Below are 15,158 nucleotides of genomic sequence, written 5' to 3' on the forward strand. Positions count from 1 at the left end.
AACCCCTAGCCTTACACACTTAAAAATAAAGGTTCTTTATTAGCATTCATGGTTCCATCCATGGAACTTTCCATTCCACTGAAGATTCTTAATAGTGAAAAAAGGTTCTTTGGATTGTTCTTATGAAGGGTTACTTTGATTTATACAATGTTTGTTTAAAGTCTGTTGAATTATCGCTATCCATTGGTTATTTTGTTAGATTTTTTCATTATCAATCAAATACTGAATAACAAAAATGCTTTTCATGTGTTCCCTTTTAAATAAAATTGTAATGTTGTTAATCATAATGTCATAATGACAAAAGTGCACCGTAAAAAAATATTTAGATAAAAAGTTACCTGGTTGCCTTAAAATTTTGAGTTCATTGAAATTGAAATTTTGAGTTAATACAATGACATTTTTTTTGAGATTCGACAAGCTTTATTAAAATATTTTTAAAATATTTTTTAAGCATATTGGATAATTGTGTGTGTTTTATTTCTGATGATGCAGTGAAACATGCCACATTTTTTTATGTGGTTCAGATACAAAAATATTTTGAGTTTCTATTTATAAAAAAAAAATGTCCTTCATTGTATCAACTCAAATTTTTAATTTCAATAAACTCAAAATGTTAAGGCAACCAGGTTACTTACTTTTTAAAGTTAAAACAACAAAAAACAACCAACATTTTTTACAGTGTGAGAAATTGTCTCTACTCTCTATAGGGAGCTATAGGCTACACGTGGTTACACCATCACTCTATTTTAATCTGAAATATGGCATTTATTAGGAAATAAAAAATAAAAAATAAAAAAATATATATATATATATTTTTTTTAAAGTAGAACATACCTTTAATTTGTTTTTAAATAAATACCGTATAGTATCATAAAATCCCCTCACAATTCTAAATAGTAATCACAAAATATTATTAAACCAAAATATATTACATTGATTTCTAAACGTGAGGAATCAAGTGTGACCCAAAAATGAAGGTGCTCAGAACTGATCAAAAGGGATTGAGGCTAAAGTGATGCTGATCTACGAGTGACTTTGATCTGGGTCACACTCGTGTATCTGACGTGACTTCACATGATGTTTTTGTATTTCTCGTGCACAGGTTGGGACGAGGTTTGGGATCAAAAGGTGACTATGAGTGTAGTCTAGAGATTCTGAGCTGAAATCATAGCACTAAAACTCTAGACACTGGCAAGATCCTATAGAACGCTATGTGTGCTCCACATATATGAATCTAGATGGTGTAGAAGGTCATTTAGATCAATGGCAGTGCATGGCATGGGCATGGGGTGGCTGTGGTTTCTAGAATTAGGATGGAGATTTAGTCTTGTCTAGTTGGATTAGTTGCTCATGGTGCTGATTGTTGTTGATTGGTTTATAAAGCTGAATTAACAAATCTAAGATACCTTGTAGATTGCAGGATACTGATCTACATTTCACATTCCAGGCTCTATTTTCATGCAGTCTGGTCAAGTATGGTTTACTATCTATTTATTTGAAGCTGTATCTTTAAGAATGTGCGACAATCCTAAAACTATTAGTAACTTAAATTTAACTTGCTCCAGTCTGCAATTTATTAAAAGCAACGCAGTCTTATCGTTTGTCTGTTTTGTTTCCCTGTCAGTGTTGCTTATTGATTAAACCAACTATTTCTTATTACTGTTGTACCTAAAATTAGCCATTTAAAAAATATATCCCAACAAATAGGAAGCATTGTTTTTTTAAAATGTATTGATTGCTTTTTCTTTCTTAGGATATTTACAAAAGAGTACATTTTTGGTATAAGTAAAGAGTTATGTAAATATAGGTGGCATTATGTTAATGAGCGTGTGATGTCAGAGCATGATTATTTGCATTTTAGGTTGTAAATGTATGCCAACTTTTAAAGGAACCAGGAAAATACTGTTTTTTTTTTCTGTGATATGTCTGAAATTACCTAATAATGTGCTCTTGATAATAAAAATGATTAAAATCTAAAAAATAAAAAAAAATACTGACCCCAAACTTTTTTATTTTATTATTATAATTAATAATCATTATTTTATTTGTTTATCTTTTTCAAATATTACATTTTTACTGTTTTTTTGATCAAATAAGTGCAGCCTTAGTAAACATATCCTTTTACAGAACCCAAACTTCTTCTTTTTCATTCATTTTGCAGGCTATTTAAAGTTTTTGGGTATCATTGGTATATAAAAAAAACTAAACAAAATATAATTGTAATACATTCCCTTGAAACAATAGCCATTTTAAGCATAAGTCTTTGAGTTGTTCTTGTGTTCCTCACATGACTTGCAGTGGTCAGTTGATTCCACACTGGCCTGAAACATGGTGGGAATTTAATGTAATTCCTCTTGAAATATTTCAGAGGATTTGTCTGTTGTGAAAGCTTTCATTTTCTGCCAGGTTCTGCTTGCAAGACTTTGTGAAAATCGTTCAAGTTAAACGCTTGCTGATATATTGTGTTTTATGGCATTCATCAATAAATACAATATAATAAATACTGACATTTTCATGGTGTAGATTGCTTATAGAAAACATTAATTGAGATTAAACTGTTGAAAATACTTAATTTGGTGACCTAGTACCTTACATGCACATGTTACATTATGTTAACATCTGTGATTGGACTTTAAGAATATTTATGATCTGCTGTCTTTGTCTCTCAAACGATAACTGGCTGCTTTTCCATAATACATGATATTTCTTCTTCTCTCTCAAGTCTCAAAGAAGCCTAATTCACATGCTAAACAAATCTCTCTCTCGTTTTGTCTCAGATTGACCCTAAGGTGGCCTTCCCACGTAGAGCTCAGCCGAAGGTGAGTGCTAAGTCTCAGTTCAGGTTAGCATCACAGGTGTTGTTATGTCAAGAGTCTCTTCTCATTAAGGATACGCAGGTTCTGTTCGGAAACCTAGTGACTGTTTTAAAGCATCATAGGTGTTTTCTCCATGTGACAGAGAGAACGTCCAAAACGTCTTCCAAACGTCCTTCTTTTTGACCATATTGCATAGAAGTGGCATCCTGTAAAACTTTCCTTGTGCCTTAACATTTGAGCTGCATGAAAATATTTAGTAACATGTTACAATAATCGGTAACACTTTATTTTAAGGTTCAGTTATTAACTATTAACCAGTCGCTTATTATCATGCATATTACTAGATATTGGCTGTTTATTAGTACTTATAAAGCACATATTAATGCCTTATTCTGCATGACCTTATTCTATACCTTTCTAACTATTAATAAGCAGTAAATTATGAGTTTATTGAGGCAAAAGTCGTAGTTAATATATGTGTTTCCCATACTAAAGTGTTACCCAATAATCTCATTTGATAAGTAAGAGATTGCGATTGACCAATCAGAATCAAGTATTTCACAGAGCCGTGTAATAACATTAGTTAACGCATGAACTAACAGTGAGCAATATATTCTTACAGCATTTATTCAACTTCCTTAATGTAAATAATACAAATGTGTTTGTTAATTCACAGTGTATTAACTGATGTTAACAGATACAACATTTGATCTTAAAAATGCATTAGTAAATGTTAAAGTATTGTTCATTAACTAATTTTATTAAATGAAACCTTACTGGGTAACACTTTATTTTACAGTGTCCTTGTTACATATGTTACATGTACTCATAAACTGTAAAAAAAATATTTAGAAAAAAAGTTTCTTGGTTGCCTTACAATTTTGAGCTCATTGTAAATAAAATTTTGAGTTAATACAATGAACATTTTTTGAGATTCGACAACCTTTATTAAAATATTATTAATTTTGTAATTTCCAAATATGATTGTGTAAGCATATTGGGCAATTGTGTGTGTTTTATTTCTGATGACGCAGTGAAGCATGCCAAATAGTGCTATTTTTATGATTTTTCAAAAATTGTATGTGGTTCAGATACAATAATATTTTGAGTTTCAATGTATTAAACAAATTTCCTTCATTGTATCAACTCAAATTTTTAGTTTCAATAAACTCAAAATTTTAAGGCAACCAGGTTACTTACTTTTTTAAGTTAAACCAACAAAAACCAACACATTTTTTACAGTGTAGTAATACAAGTAAGTTATGCATAATACATGCAACTAACCCTCAACCAAACCCTAACCCTCTAGTAAGTACATGTTAATATTTAACATAATTAATATTACTCGGTACTATAGTATATATATAAATATATTTACCCTGTAACAATGACACCTTATTGTAAGTGTAACCCCTTATTGTAAGTGTTGCCAAATGCTAAAATGGCACCCTTGTCTATTAGAAAGTCCTGTAGTTTTACTTGACTATCTCTCCGGGTTTTCAGCTGGTGACAAGAACAAAGAAGATCTTTGTTGGAGGACTGTCCGTCAACACCACCATCGAAGATGTGAAGCAGTATTTCGATCAGTTCGGAAAGGTGAGTTCAAGGGCCAGATTCTGCTCTCTTATTCCTGTCCTAATGTAGTTTGGTTTTTCATGAGCATTTCCCAACCCTTTCTCTCTGTACCTTTAGAAATGAGCAGGCTGTATTTAGTACTGTAATTTAAGACTTCTGTATGACAAGGCAGGTCAAGCTGCTTAATAGCAAATAGGTGTAAGTAAATAGTTATGTAAATGTAGGCGGTCATAGGTTAATGAGCTTATGATGGTGCAGTCATAGCATGATGATTTGGACCTTAGTTTATATGGTTGTAAATATTAGAGTATGTCTGCTTAGTACAACTTTGTATATGTGTACACACACGCACGCACGCACGCACGCACACACACACTCACACACACACACACGTTTATAAGCTGTTTTCCTCATTGGGGCCAAAAAATTTCCCCACAAGGACAAAAAAGATATTGCCTTCTTTGTTGGGACATTTTGTCCCCTTAATGTAGGGTTTACCAGAAAACACACACGCACAAACCAGAACCAGTTTTAAAAGAACCAGAAGAATGCTGTTTTCTGTGATGTTTTCTGTCGTATGACCCAATATTGTGCTCTTGATAGTGCTGCTTTCTTTGACATTTTCATCAACCAAAAGGTCACGTATATTTGTCTCTGTTTTGATGCACACAGAACACATGATATCTCTTTTATGCTCCATCTGTCTCCACTTGTTCCATTTGTTACTGTCATATTCGGTGTCAGTGGTAAAGAATTGGTGTCCCAGTTGGAGATGGAGTCCTTGTGTAGCTGCTTTTTCTTTCGTGCGAGAGCGGCCCGCTGAGTTGAATAGTGGACAACAGGGTCTAAAGAAAGAGAAGAGCGTATGAGTAGAGGCAGGAGACGAGTGAGGGAGGCGGGGTCACCTCCTGTGGGTCGAGGGCAAAAGAAGGGAACAGAGGAGAAAGAGTAAGACACGCAATGCACTACAAAGGGAAGCTAACTTTAAAAGTGGGCGTCTTTTAAAACGGTCCTAAACTAGCCAGAGTAAAAGGGACCTTCAATACATACAAAACAACAGGTCATGAGCATGGGTGCGTCTCAGTCAGCTCCCTGCTTCAGTAGTCAGGGCACTGATAAAGGAATCAGTCAATGGGTTGACTCCCTGATCAGTGCCCTGACTACTGGACTAGGGATCTGATTGAGACGCACCCCGTGTTTATGGGGGATTCCAACGCTATCTCACGACCAATTCGTATGTATTTTACAATGTGGCTAATAACAAACTCACTCGAATTTGTACGTTTTAGGTTTAGGGGCGGGGTGTGAGGTAGGTAATTTGTATGAAATCATACGAATTTGGCAACTCATCAAATACGTATGATTTAGTTAAAAACGTTTGCCTGACGTGGTCATACTCAATTCTAGTCAGAATATGAGTCTAATACTGCTCCATGGGCTGTAATTATGGGGCGTGTTTCAACCGAACCAGGAAAGACATCAATTGGATAGACCTACAACCAATCAGAGCAACGGAGCGACGCATAACGTTGTTGTCAAATGTCAACAGAGCTCAACTGCACTGTGTTGCCAAGTCCGCGTTTTTTCCGCGGGTTGTTTTTCATGTCCTCTGGTTGAAGCGACTATTATGTGATATATAGACCCATGAATCCAAATTTTAGCAGGTAACCTTGCCAAAATAACACACATTTTACCCCCCGAATGCAATTTTTTTTCCAGAGAAGCCCCTCAAGAAGCTTTTGGGCATTTGGGCTAGTTTGGGGCTGTAGATGGCGGGACTTGTTGTAAAAACTACCTCTGTCTGCACCCGCGCTGGAATAAACGATCTTTGCCGGTGTTGTAAAAAAAGAATGTAAGGATACACAGAGTACTTACCAACATGATCATCATTTCAGAGAGAAATAGTGAAGGTAAATGCAGATACAAACCAGCTCTCCGTTTAGGATTTGAACGAATATAATCCAAGCGCCTTTGATGACGTGCATGGTTACGTTACTGTTTATCATCTGTCCGTCATAGTCTGATGCTGCATTCACACCGTACGCAAATGACGCGATTCGCGCAAGTGATTTACATGTAAATTCAATGCAGAGACGCGAATAGGCATTCTGCGGTGCGATTCGTGCAAATGAGGCGGCAAGGATCACGCAAATTGAGCGTTTTGAATCGCTCAAGTTGAAAAATCTGAACTTTGGCGGATATTCGCGCCACGTTAACCAATGAGGAGCCTGCTTACTGCTGTCACGTGGTGAAGTGACGGATGGGAAACCCATAGGGGAAACCCCGAGGCCAGAGTAATTTAAAAATACTACTGTTATTGTGTCACAAAATGTAGTTTTAATAGTTTTTCAGGCGAGAATGTAGTTGTTTAAAGCTCAAATATGAGGTTTATTAAGAGAACTCCTATTTGAAAATTTGATCTGGTGTTTTCGAAGGTGTGAGACCCAGGTAATCAGCGGTGCTCAGCGCTCATCAACCCCGGTGAGAGCAGCCTTAACTCGGCTAGTCCTTCTGCCGACTGCCGCTGCCTGGCAGAAGCCCCTCCCATGATGCAAATTCGCGTCTGCTGTGTAGTGAATGTCACACGCGAATGAAGCGAATTTCACGCACGAATGAAGCGAATGGATTAAAAATGTTCACGTGTCCAACTTCGCACGAATAGCGCGATTTATTCATTTATTTTACAGCAGCATAAAGCCAGCCCTGATGATTTCATTGGTCAGAACAGTTTCTGTTTGGGCATAATTACTCGTCTATGGATCGAGTCCAGACCAAACTCAAATGTTGTGGGCGGGGCTGAGTTCGGCTGGCATCCAGGCTTTAAAAACGCATGAATTTGTACGAATGAGGTCGTACACATTCGTACGAATTAGCCAACTCGTAAAATATGTACGAATTGCCATGAGATCGGGTTGGTGATTCTGCACAACAAAGCTGCATTTATTAAAATTGTGTGGTTTATGAATCGATTTTTTTTTAAACCGATTTATCGTTCAGCTCTTACTCTAATATGCTGATTTGAGGCTGTGTGTGTATTTATGAGTAAAACAGAATTTTCAGTGAGCAGGACTTGATTGTATGCATTAAGATATGATTGGTTTGTGAACCGTACCAGGTGTCAGGTGATTGGAAGGGAAGCCAAGAACTTTATATGTTGTGTATATATAAACAGGGCACATTTTATAATGTCACCTTTGAGAATCTTAAAAAAAAAAAACGTTTTAATAATCATTTTGACGTTCTATTTGACGTTTCACCAGGCCATAATTAGATCATGACGTGTAGACATTTCAAGTAGTCCCTCACTACAGAATCACTCTTATGTGAAGTGACACTTACCGTAGTAAATCGTGTGAAGGTAGGAACGGGAGAACGGAGCGAGGGTGTGAAGGTGCTGTTGGTAAAGGGGGAGGGTCTCAGAATCTTAACTAATCTGATGCAACAGCTGCTGTCCCCCCCACCCTCTCAAGCTTGTTTCCACGGTGACCTGCTGGGCCTATTGTCTCCGCACACATCTCACTGTGACAGCGGGTGCATGTGGGCTCTCTTTTTTCCCCCAAATATGTAAATGCACGTGTGGATTCAGTACACTCTCACAAACACGTATTAGTGGGTGTCAGCTCCTCGTGCACCTGTTGGACTACTGAACGTTTAAAGACAGCATAAAATCAGTAACGCCCCTATATTTAATAGAAATAATAATAAAAGTTTGGATTAATTACACTGCAAAAAATGCTTTTCTTACTTAGTATTTTTGTCATGTTTCTAGTCCAAATATCTAAAAATTCTTAAAACAAGAAGTATTTACTAGACAAGCAAAATGAATTGTCTTGTTTTGGGAAAAAATAACTACATTTAAGAGAGTTTTTGCTTACAATAAGCAAAATAATCTGCCAGTGGGGTAAGCAAAATAATCTTAATTCAAACAAAAAGCAAGATTTTTTTGCTTACCCCATCGGCAGATTATTTAACTTATTTTAATCAAATTCTTAAGTAAAAAAGCAAATAATCTTTATTTTTCTAATAAATGTTTCTTAATGTAAGAATTTTTAGATAGTTTGACTAGAAAAAAGACAAAAATACTAAGCAAGAAAACATTTTTTGCAGTGTACCTTGTGTTACTGTTTTTGTCTCTTATGCTCATCAAGGCTGCATGATCAAACGATCCTTTAGAAATCAATCTAATGTGCTGATTTTCTGCTCTAGAAACGTTATCCCAGCTTACAAAAATATGTTCATATTAACGTTATTTCTTAGATTTTTAAACTTTTCTTTGTTTCGCGAAAACATTCAATTTTCTCGTTCCGCAAACGTTATTGGAATGTTACATTTGATTTAAATGTTCAATGAACAAGTAGTAACATTTTAAAAAACGTTAGACAAACATCCAATTAGAAGAAAACATTCCATGAAGAATGTATAAGCAGCCATATCACCCTGCAGCCCAAGACAGGTTTCCCACTGAAGCTAAGCCGGGCTGAGTCTGGTCAGTACCTGGATGGGAGACCAACTGGGAAAACCAGGAGCTGCTGGTAGAGGTGTTAGTGAGGCCAGCAGGGGGTGCTCACCCTGTGGTCTGTGTGGGTCCTAACACTCCAGTATACTGATGGGGACACTATACTGTCAAAGAACACCGTCCTTCGGATTAGACGTTAAACCGAGGTCCCGACTCTCTGTGGTCATTAAAAATCCCAGGATGTCCTTCGATAAAGAGTAGGGGTGTAACCCCGGCATCCTGGCCTAATTTGCCCACTGGCCTCTGTCCATCATGGCCTCCTAATAATCCCCATATCCTGATTGGCTTCATTACTCGGTCTCCTCTCCACCAATCAGCTGGTGTGTGGTGAGGGTTCTGGCGCAATATGGCTGCCGTCGCATCATCCAGGTGTGTGATGCTCATTGGTGGTGGTTGAGGAGATTCCCCCTTCTATGTAAAGAGCTTTGAGTGCCTAGAAAAGCGCTATATAAATGTAACAAATTATTATTATTATAAATAATGTTTTGTTTTAAAGAGATAGCGACAGAGCTTATTTAGGCCACGCCCACCCCGGGGGGGGGGGGGGGGGGAGAGAAATCCAACGCTCTCCATTGACTTTTTATTGCGTGAGGCTATCTCCTTGTCAATTCGGACTTATGACAAAAAGCAGAACAATTTATAAAAGATGATATGTGACAAGGTGTAGAGCAAACAAGCTAAAAAACACATAACTACGTTTTTATAAGCTGTCGACCCCCAAAAACAAGCATTTAAGGAGATAAAAGTGGATACAGGCAATAAGACGTGAAGCTTTAGCAAGAAGAATGGGTCAATTTTAGGATCCTGACACTCAGTATGCCTCAGTATGTCTACGTGTGCAGTAAACATCTTGTCAAATATTCAAATGTCAGTTTTATATGTTATTTTTTCTGTCGCTGATTACTTTCCCCTCCAGTGGGCGTAGTTCTCAGTGTGATATAGCATCTCGCACTGTCTTAATTGCCTGTATCCACTTTTGTTGGTGCTCGTTTTTTGGGTCAACATCTTATAAAAACGTTTGGGTTTTTGGTTCTGGGCTCTTTAGACATTTAGACTCTTTTACACATTGTTAGATTTTTTTAATAAGTCAAAAATGATAAAGAGAACGCTTCCCGCAATTGAATGTCAATGGAGACGGTTGGTTTGTTTCCCCCCGGTGGGCGTGGCTTTCAGATTATGACGCGTGTAGCTTTGTCTCTATAGTTCGCCCAAAAATTAAAATTAGCCCATGATTTACTCACCCTCAAGTCATCCTAGAGGTATATGACGTTCTTCTTTCAGACAACTAAAAGTTGGGTTATATAAAAAAAAATCATGGCCAATCCAAGCCTTATAATGGCAGGGATTGTTGCTCTGGTTTTGAAGTCCATAAAAATGCATCCATCCGTCAAATAACACGCTCCACACGGCTTTGGGAAGTTAATAAATGTCTTTAGAAGTGAATTGATGCGTTTGTATAAGAAAAAATAACCATATTTAAAACTTTATAAAGTAAAGTTTTGGCTGATCGCCTTCTGTATTCAGTTGATGGAAAAAGTGTTGAATGTGCCTCTGTAGTTCAAAAGCTTACGCTACCAGTTCCGCCCGTCAAGCGTACGCATCTTGAACTCCGAGAAGGCACTTTCAACACTTTTCCACCGAAGGCGGAAAAGTTTTAAGTTTTTAAAAAATAGGTATATTTTTCTTACACAAACGCAACGATTTGATTCAAAGGCCTTTATTAACCTCCCAGAGCCGCGTGGAGCGCGTTATTTGACTTCAAAAACTACAAGAGCAACAATCCCTGCCATTATAAAGCTTGGATTGGCCATGAGTCATGACTTTTAATATAACTCAATTTTTATTAGTCTGAAAGAAGAACACCATATACACCTAGGATGACTTGAGGGTGAGTAAATCATGGGCTAATTGTCTATTTTGGGTGAACTATCCCTTTTACATCATTAAAGATCAGATAACTTTGAAGTTTCTTTCAAAAACATTACACAATCATAATTGTTTTCAAACTTTTGACTGGTAGTGTAATAAAAAGTCCTGCATTACATATTGTCACACTGAATATTTTCTTTCTCTCATAAATACATCAATATGCAGAAGTTAAAGCTCAGAGAAGGTTTGTGAAAGCTCCTCTTAGGCAAGGTTAAAGTTTACAAAGAAAGGATTTTTCTACATTTAATCTGTGAAAATATTGTGCTTTTCCTCCCCACTCCTCTCTCTCAGCGGTTGGATGAGTATCAAAAAACACGGTGCACATGCACTAGCGTATGTATCCGTTCACAGTATTCGGTGGGAGAAGCCCTTGTTGCTGTGAACACAATCTGGCCGCCCGAGCCCGTCCGGGAAAACTCACTGCCCTCCATTGTCCTGATCTGTTAGGCACAATCCAAAATGGTTGGAATATGATCAGCCTCACAAAAGCGAAGTACAGTGAGAGTCCAAGCGCTCCGACCCACAACAATGGATATAATGAAACATTGAGAGGGAGAGGGCCAGTGGAACGGACAGACTGGAAAAGTTAGTCTCCAGTCAGCCATGAGAGGTGTCGATTAGAGAGCTTCACTGGACCTTTTGTCCGCTGGCCTGTTTAAAGGGAAAACGAGTGACGAGGAAGGCATAAAAATCAAGTTTTATCTGGAGATCTTATACCTTCTGCTTGTTTAATAAAAGAGAAATGAGACACTTGCCGTTGCATCCCTGAGCCGTTTTTTGTAGAGGACAGAGAGTGTTTTTTGTTTGTGAGATGACTATTTAGACTAAATAATGCATTTCATCCTCTGTGCTCATCCATGACGGCGTAAACAAACATGCCTCCAGAAATCACCAACAATTCTTTTGTAATTTGTCTCAAAGCTGTTTCTCAGTTTGACCTGTGAAATTATTTTAGGTTGTGTTGGAGCAGTGGTACAACTTAAAAATTCATTATGCATGATTCCTTTCCTTATTTATTGATTTATTATTATCATTTTTTAATTATTGTTATTATTTGTAAGTGTCAGTGGTGGTTGCTAGGGTGTTGCTAGGGTATTCTGAGTGGTTGTTCGGGTGTTCTGTGTAATTGCTAGGGTGTTCTTGGTGGTTGCTAGGGCGTTGCTTGGGTGTTCTGTGTAACTACTTGGGTCTTCTGAGTGGTTGCTATGACATTTCTAGGGAGTTCTGGGTGGTTGCTAGGGTGTTCTGTGTAATTGCTAGGGTTTTCCTGTGTGGTTTCTAGGGTATTGCAAGGGTGTTATGGGTGGTTGCTAGGGTGTTCTTTGTATTTGCTAGGGTGTTCTGTGTGATTGCTAGGGTGTTCTGCGTAATTGCTAGGTTCTGAGCGGTTGCTAGGGCATTGCTAGGTTGTTCTGTGTGATTGCTAGGGCATTGCTATGGTGTTTCTGGGTGTTTGTTAAGGCATTGCTAGGGTGTTCTGGGTGGTTGCTAGGGTGTTCTTTGTGATTGCTTGGGTGTTCTGGTTGGTTGCTAGGGCATTGCTATGGTGTTCTGTGTGATTGCTAGGGTGTCCTGCGTAATTGCTAGGGTTTTCTGGGTGGTTTCTAGGGCATTGCAAGGGTGTTATGGGTGGTTGCTAGGGTGTTCTTTGTATTTGTTAGGGTGTTCTGCGTGATTGCTAGGGTGTCCTGCGTAATTGCTAGGTTCTGAGTGGTTGCTAGGGCATTGCTAGGTTGTTCTGTCTGATTGCTAGGGTGTTCTATGTAATTACTAGGTTGTTCTGGGTGGTTGCTAGGGCATTGCTATGGTGTTCTATGTGGTTATTTGGTAATTGTTTGGCTTAGGTGTTCTAGGTGGTTGCTATGGTGTTATATGTAATTGCTAGGTTGTTCTGGGTGGTTGCTAGGGCATTGCTAGGGTGTTCTGGGTGGTTGCCAGGGTGTTCTTTGTGATTGCTAGGGTTTTCTTGTTGGTTGCTAGGGCATTGCTATGGTGTTCTGTGTGATTGCTAGGGTGCCCTGCATAATTGCTAGGTTCTGAGTGGTTGCTAGGGCATTGCTAAGGTGTTCTGTGTGATTGCCAGGGAATTGCTACTATGGTTTGGTTGGTTGCTAGGGCATTGCTATGGTGTTGTGGGTTTTTTCTTACTGGTCCATCTAAAGAAACTCAATGAGATATTCTTGTCTCAATAGGGCCCTGATTACTCCTGGTATTAAGATGCGCTTTGGTCGATTGGATTACAAGTAGACGAGGGAGACACATTCCTGTTTACACCTGGTGTCTCTTTTATCCAATTTCAACAAGATGAGGGTCTATGGACTGCTAAATGTATAGGCTTTCATATATGAGGGTTTACGAAAGCAGCCCACACAGTGCAAAGGTGGAATGCGTTTTCGACTACCTTTGGAAGTGGACAAACTCAAAATGATTTAGACCATGTTTACACCTTTATTTAGCATCATTCGATCAACCATAACATTTATTAATAATAAGTGTAAACAGGGCCTACTGTATATGTTGCTCGGGTCACTCTTCAGTCTTAATCAATGGGATTTTTCAGTCGTTTTATCGTCTGCCAGGTAAATTCCATTGCTTAGTAAAGTAACAACACACCTCTATTCAACAAGCCTTACAATTTGAGGAATGATTCATGTTCATAGAATAAACGGCGCAGGATTGTTTCTGCGCCAAAGTTTAATACCTCATGGTTTGTGGTTTGTTAAAGTCACTAACCTTAAGTGTGTTTGATCATAATAGTAATGCTCACCTTTGCAAACACCACAGCCTTTTTCTATTTTCACATGCAAACTTTTGGTTTTAATATGGAGTTCTTTAAGGGATACACAATATGTTGGTGACCGTATCAGCAGCGTTATTGTATGTATAATTTGGCATATCTGCAAAAAGTTTAAAATTTGCACCAGTATTGGAAAAGTTTTCATGTCAAATTCTAGTTTAGAGCTCTAGTGTGAATGTTTTTAGGGACAAAAACATCTGAAAAAATCATCTGTTATTTTAAGATGTCTGTAACTCGTAAACACGAGCATCGCATTGATCGTTTTTCACATCAGACATAATGCTAATGCTCACAGCAGCTGTCGGTGCGCTCTCTTCTCCCGACTTTGCGGTGTCATTGGATTTGTAAGGTGGGGAGGGGGTGTGTGTGGGATTGACTCAATGAAGGGACGGGCACGACCAGGTTTCAATAGGAGGGGGGCAGGAGAGGGTTATAGTTAAATGTCAAGTCTAAGAGTGTGTGTTTGACAGCGACCGTCCAGGCTAAGAGTGTTTGACCTTTCCCATGGTCATTTAACCAGGTGGCTCTGAAAAACGCTACTCGGTCATATAAATGTTGGCGGGTCATGTGACTCTCGAGCTCTCACACAGACCGAAGTGACGGTATAATCCTGAAGAAGAGGCCGTCGGTCAGTGAATGAATGAGACCTCAGATTTGGAAAGTTAACAGTTGCTTCACGATGCTCGTGTTACAGGTTGTGTTGAGATTCATCAGACGGTCAAAAGCAGGATCTAACTGTGAACAGATTCACACAGTCATTATCAACTCTGTAGCTCTGTGTTTAATAAAAGCAAGGATTTTACCACGGTTAGGCTAGATGCAAACACATTAAATTTGGGTTTCAATTACAAATCAGATTAATATTACTATAATTAATATAAATGTGTCTATCTATCTATCTATCTATCTATCTATCTATCTATCTATCTATCTATCTATCTATCTATCTATCTATCTATCTATCTATCTATCTATCTATCTATCTATCTATCTATCTATCTATCTATCTATCTATCTATCTATCTATCTATCTATCTATCTATCTGTCTGTCTGTCTGTCTGTCTGTCTGTATATATATATTAAGACTTCAGATGCAAAAACATTTTTCTTTTAAATTAGCATTTTTATGTTTTTAATTTTACTTTTTCAGGGACATTTTTGAAAATAACTGACTAACAACTGTTTCATTGCCATTAAAGTAAAATGACTGAACTTAAAAGATAGGAGCCTGATGAAAAAAGGACTTTCCTTGTGGTGGACCACAAAACCAGTCAACTTTTATGCAATATTATTAATCGCAGTTAATCGAATTGACTGCTCTAATTTTTTATGTATTAGAAATGATTATTTATATTAATGTTACTTTAAGACAATGTAGCTATGATTATTAATAACTTTAATTCATAGTTATAACTTTTTAATATTAATGTATAATAACAATTAGAATGATCATTATCAAAATAAATGATTTAGAATTAAGAAAAAGAAATGCAAATTATTATTTATTTGTTATTCAGTGCCCTA

General features: G+C 37.6%; 2 protein-coding genes across 3 annotated transcripts in view; one reads left to right on the forward strand and one right to left on the reverse strand.

The window, feature by feature from the left end:
- Positions 1–15,158, reverse strand: part of crybb3 (crystallin, beta B3) — a 783,391-nt gene that overhangs the window by 87,334 nt on the left and 680,899 nt on the right. The gene's annotated exons all lie outside the window — the stretch shown is intronic.
- LOC137071528 (RNA-binding protein Musashi homolog 1-like) overlaps positions 1–15,158 on the forward strand; it is a 45,196-nt gene that overhangs the window by 15,996 nt on the left and 14,042 nt on the right. The window contains exons 5-6 of the mRNA XM_067439620.1: positions 2,778–2,819; positions 4,320–4,412. Of these exons, the coding sequence (XP_067295721.1) occupies positions 2,778–2,819; positions 4,320–4,412 (135 nt within the window). The remainder of the gene's footprint in view (positions 1–2,777; positions 2,820–4,319; positions 4,413–15,158) is intronic.

The sequence above is a fragment of the Pseudorasbora parva genome, chromosome 3 (assembly GCF_024679245.1).
Source record: "Pseudorasbora parva isolate DD20220531a chromosome 3, ASM2467924v1, whole genome shotgun sequence".
Taxonomy (NCBI): domain Eukaryota; kingdom Metazoa; phylum Chordata; class Actinopteri; order Cypriniformes; family Gobionidae; genus Pseudorasbora; species Pseudorasbora parva.